General features: G+C 73.9%; 1 protein-coding gene across 1 annotated transcript; it reads right to left on the bottom strand.

The window, feature by feature from the left end:
- Positions 1-104: 104 nt before the first annotated feature.
- On the bottom strand, positions 105-962 carry NFIX (nuclear factor I X; the record flags this gene model as incomplete). Its single annotated transcript, XM_041412443.1, has 1 exon — positions 105-962. A coding segment is annotated over exon 1 (462 nt), but the record flags the coding sequence as incomplete, so codon positions are not given.
- Positions 963-5,502: the final 4,540 nt, after the last annotated feature.

Genomic DNA, 5,502 nt, shown 5'->3' with positions numbered 1-5,502 from the left:
CACGCGGCGGCGCCGGGCGCGCGCGCTGGCACTCGGCGCGGCTTTGTGCGAGCGAGGCCGGCCGGGGACGCCCCGGGGTGGGGCCGGCCGAGGGGGGGTCCCACGAGTGAGGTGGGGGGGGTCTCTCCGGGAAAATCTCGGCGCTCACCTGGCGCGTGGACGAAGTAAGCCAGGTAGAGGTCGAGCTCCTTGATGGTGACGCCGATGTGGTGGGGCTGCACGCAGAGGCCGGGGCTGGCGCACTGCGGCGCCTTGGCCAGGCGCTCGCCGTCCGTGCTCTCCAGCGGCACGCCCTTGAAGAGGATGACCATCACCAGGTCCAGCCGCCACACCTTGTCGGCCTGGCGCAGGCAGTCGATGCGGCGGATCTTGCCCTTCTGGTCGGGGTTGGAGAGGACGCAGCACGGCGCCTTCTTGCCGGTGACGGACAGCACGAAGTCCTCGCGGCACTCGGGCCGGATGTCCTTGCGCAGCTTGGCCAGGAGGCGCGAGGCCCATTTCTGCTTGACCTCCGGCTTCTCGCCCAGCAGCTCGTCCTTGACGGCGCGCTCCTCCTCCTTGGACATCCGCTTCTCGTGCTTCTTGAAGTACTTGCGCTTGCGGGCCTGGAGGTTGAACCAGGTGTAGGAGAAGGCCCGGACGTGCGGCAGCAGCGCCTCGATGAAGGGGTGGAACTCATCCTGCGCGGGAGGGAACGGTAACGGGCTGGGCCGGGCCGGAGGGCAGCGGGGGACGCGCCCCGCGCCGCGCCCGGCCCCCCGTCGGAGTCCCCCCACCTCGGGGGGATCCCGGCGGGTCGTGGCGCCGCGGGGTTGCCGGGGAGCTCCGGGGGAGAGGCGGCTCCCGGTGCAGCGGGGCTGCCGTGCGGCCGGAGCGGGGACGGCTGAGCCTGGGCCAGTGCGGTCCCTGTCCCCGGTGCCATCGCAGCCCTGTCCCCGGTACTGGCACAGCCCCGTTCCCGGTGCCACCACAGCCCTGTCCCCCGTACTGGCACAGCCCCGTCCCCGGTGCCACCGCAGCCCCGTCCCCGGTACTGGCACAGCCCCGAACTCATCCTGCGCGGGAGGGAACGGTAACGGGCTGGGCCGGGCCGGAGGGCAGCGGGGGACGCGCCCCGCGCCGCGCCCGGCCCCCCGTCGGAGTCCCCCCACCTCGGGGGGATCCCGGCGGGTCGTGGCGCCGCGGGGTTGCCGGGGAGCTCCGGGGGAGAGGCGGCTCCCGGTGCAGCGGGGCTGCCGTGCGGCCGGAGCGGGGACGGCTGAGCCTGGGCCGGTGCGGTCCCTGTCCCCGGTGCCACAACAGCCCCGTCCCCGGTACTGGCACAGCCCCGTTCCCAGTGCCGTCACAGCCCAGTCCCCAGTGCCACCACAGCCCCGTCCCCGGTGCCACCACAGCCCTGTCCCTGGTACTGGCACAGCCCTGTTCCTGGTGCCACCACAGCCCCCCAGTGCCACCACAGCCCCGCCCGTCCCCGGTACTGGCACAGCCCCGTTCCCAGTGCCGTCACAGCCCAGTCCCCAGTGCCACCACAGCCCCGTCCCCGGTACCGGCACAGCCCCGTTCCCAGTGCCGCCACAGCCCCGTCCCCGGTGCCGCCACAGCCCAGTTCCCGGTGCCACCACAGCCCCGTTCCCGGTACCACCGCAGCCCCGTCCCCGGTGCCACCACAGCCCCGTCCCCCGTACTGGCACAGCCCAGTCCCCGGTGCCACCGCAGCCCTGTCCCCGGTGCCAGCACAGCCCCGTCCCTCGTACTGGCACAGCCCAGTCCCCGGTGCCACCACAGCTCCATCCCCAGTGCCACCACAGCCCTGACCCCGGTGCCACCGCAGCCCCGTCCCCGGTGCCACCACAGCCCCGTTCCCGGTGCCACCGCAGCTCCATCCCCGGTGCCACCGCATCCCCGTCCACGGTACTGCCACAGTCTCATCCCCGGTGCCATCACAGCCCAGTCCCCGGTACTGGCACAGCCCCATCCCCGGTGCCACCACAGCTCCATCCCCGGTGCCAGCACAGCCCGGTCTCGGGCACTGCCTCAGCCCAGTCCCCGGTGTCACCACAGCCCGGTCCCCGGTGTCACCACAGCCCCGTTCCCGGTGTCACCGCAGCTCCATCCCCGGTGCCAGCACAGCCCGGTCTCGGGCACTGCCTCAGCCCGCTCCCCGGTGTCACCACAGCTCCATCGCTCCCCGCTCGTCCCCGTCCGCCTCCCGGTGATGCTCCCGCCGCCGTCGGGGCTCGGCCGCCCCGCTCCCCATCCCCGCCGCCGTTCCCTGCTGCCGACCCCGCGCCGGTGCCACCGATCTCGGTCCCCGGCAGTCCCCGGTGCCACCTCCGTCCCCTCCCTCCACCGGCAGCGCCGCCGCTCCCCGTCCCTTCTCCCCGCTCCCGGTGCCGCCGCTCCCCGGCCCCTTCCCGGCCGCTGTCGCGGTCCCCGGTGTCCCCGGTGCCGGTCCCCGCTCCCGGTCCGCCCCGTCCGTACCATCGCGGCGGCGCATCCCGGCCGTGGGCAGCTGCCAGTCGGGCCCCGGCGGGGCAGAACCGGGGGCGACAGACGGGGACGGGGGGCGCAAACGGACTGGGGGGGAAGGGGTTAACGGGAACTACCGGCAAGGGGGGGGGGCGGGGCCGGGGGTCCGGACCGTGCTGGGGGGAACGCTCAGGTGCCGGGGGTCCCGGTGACGGCGGGATGGAGCAGCGGGGTGGCGGCTGGCGGGTGGGGGTGGGGGAGACCCCGGGGGGGGGCTTCGCCGAAAACCCCGCGGATTGGCCCCAAAAAACCCCCGCGGAGGGGGCGGCGGGGGGGGGCTCCTGTTGCGGCCCCTCGTGCTCGTGCAAAGCCCTCGTGCAAAAATCCCCTCGTGCAAAAAGGGTCGGGCGAGGACGCCCCCCCCAGACCGGGGGGGTTCCCGGGGGGGTTCCCGGGGGTCCCGCTGCCCCCGTTCCCCCCGGGAAGGGCCCGGCTTTGGCCCCCTGCCCCAGCCCCGCGGCGGCCCCAGCGTGGAACGGCCCAAACCCGACGTTTCTGCCCCCAAAATCCCGGCCGCGGCTCTCGGAGCCAACGCTTCCCCCCCCCCGGTAATTAAATCCCTCTGTGCAAAGGAAAGAAACCAAAATTTGGGCGTTTCGGCGGCGGGCCTGGGCAGCGGCTCCCGGCCGGCCCCAAAGCTGGAGGTTTTCAGCCCAAAACCGCAGCAGGGGGGTTTTCCTGGGGGGGGGTGGGGGCAGTGGTGGCCCCCCCTGGGCCGGGATCCCGCACGGGACCCCAGGGCCGGGTCTGGCAGCGTCCGCTCGGGGCAGGGGGGCTTCGGGACACGTGGGACCCCTGGGGACACCGGAGTGACCCCTCAGGACATCAGAGTGACCCCTCTGGACACCTGGGACCCCTCAGGACACCTGAGTGACCCTCAGGACACCTGGAACCCCTTCGGACACGTGGGACCCCTCTGGACATCGGAGTGACCCTTTGGGACACCTGAGTGACCCCTTGGGACATCAGAGTGACCTCTCTGGACACCTGGAACCCCTTGGGACACGTGGGACCCCTCTGGACATCAGAGTGACCCCTCCCAGACACCTGGGACCCCTCAGGACACCTGGGACCCCTCTGGACACCTGAGTGACCCCTCTGGACACCTGACTGACCCCTCCCAGACACCTGGGACCCCTCAGGACACCTGGGACCCCCCTTGGGACATCAGAGTGACCCCTCAGGACACCTGAGTGACCCCTCCCAGACACCTGGGACCCCTCTGGACACCTGAGTGACCCCTCTGGACACCTGACTGACCCCTCCCAGACACCTGGGACCCCTCAGGACACCTGGGACCCCTCTGGACACCTGGGACCCCTCTGGACACCTGAGTGACCCTCGGGACACCAGAGTGACCTCTCTGGACGCCTGGGACCCCTTGGGACACGTGGGACCCCTCAGGACACCAGAGTGACCCCTCCCAGACACCTGACTGACCCCTCTGGACACCAGAGTGACCCCTCAGGACACCGCAGAGACCCCAGGGCGTCGCCCAGGCCTCCTCAGTTTCCGGAGCTCCGCGCCCCCGACGCCCCTGCGCCCCCCAAAACCCCCAGCACCCTCACAAAGACCCACCGGCACCGCCCGCACGCCCGGACCCCTCCCCGACACCTCGGACCCCTCCCAGACCCCCCGGGACCCCTCCCCGGCCCTGCGGGCGGCCGCGGAAGGTTCCGGAGGCTCAGGGGCGGCCCGGGGTGGGCGCGGGGGTCGGTGGCGAGGCGGGGTCCGGCGGCGGTGCCGCGGAGCTGCCATTGGCTGCGCCGGCCCCGCATTGGAGCCGCAGTCTCGGGCGAAGCCACGTCGCCGCGTCCGCAGCTGCGAGCGCCCGGCAGAGCGCCAGCGCGGCGGCAGGGGGGCCCCCCGGGTGTGGGGCGGGGGTTTTGGTGCCTCTCCCCCCGCCCCGATTGCATCAGCCACGGCACGGGGGGCGCCGGGCCTGGCAGGCGCCCGTGTCACACGCGTGTCACACGCGTGTGCTGCCTGTGTGCCCGTCACACCTGCGCCCCGTCGCACGCGCGTGTCACAGCCGTGTCCCGTCACACGCGCGTGTCACGCTCGCGCCCCGTCGCTCGGTTGTCACACCTGCGCCCCGTCACACACGCGTGTCACACCTGTCACGCGTGTCACCGCCGCGCGTGCGCTGTCACACCTGGACAAGGGACACTGGCACGGGGCGGTGACAGCGCCGGGGACGGGCAGGGGGTGGCTCCGTGCGGCGGGGAGGGGACACGAGGGGACCCCAGGGACACGGCGGCGATGCGGAGGGACACGGGGGGACCCCGGGGGGGGGACACGGAGGGGACACCGAGCGACACGGGCGGGACGCAGGGCACCGACAGCCGGAGGGCACCGAGGCGTCCCCAAGGAGGCCGGAGCCGCTGCCAGGGGACACCAGGGGACACCAGGGGACAGCGGGAGGACACCGAGGCCGGCCCGTCCCGCAGGCCGCTCCCGGTGCAAGCCCTGGCCCGAAATCCGCCGGTGGCACCGGCCCAAAGCGGCCGCGGAGCGGGCAGGGCGGCCCGAGGGCAGCGCGGGGCTCCAGGCACCGGGAGCACCGGGGTCACCGGGGGCACCGGGCACGGCGTGCGCGGGCAGGGGCACACGCGTGTGCGCTGGCGTGTCCCTGGCGCGTGCACACGCGTGTGCGGGGCGGGCGCCGAAGCTGCGAGAAGCGCCGCTGGCCGCCGGCCCAGACGCAACCGGCCGCCAAAACCGCCCCGAAAAGCGGGAGAAAAGGGCAACGGCGGCGGGGGCGGGGGGGCAGCAGCAACGCCCGGCCGGGGCGGCCCGCCAACAGCGCCGGGGGGGACACCGGGGGCGTCCCGGGACAGCGAGGGAGGGGGCACGGATCCCTGCGGGACCCCCGAGCCGCAGCCCCCCGAGCTGTGTCCTCCCCGGGAAGCGGCCGCTGTTCCTCCCCCCTCCTCCAAAAAACGGGATGGCGGCCCTCCCCCCCCTCCGAGC

Source organism: Onychostruthus taczanowskii, unplaced genomic scaffold (assembly GCF_017590055.1).
Source record: "Onychostruthus taczanowskii isolate IOZ18803 unplaced genomic scaffold, ASM1759005v1 scaffold390, whole genome shotgun sequence".
Taxonomy (NCBI): domain Eukaryota; kingdom Metazoa; phylum Chordata; class Aves; order Passeriformes; family Passeridae; genus Onychostruthus; species Onychostruthus taczanowskii.
This window is presented reverse-complemented; position numbering and strand designations above follow the sequence as displayed.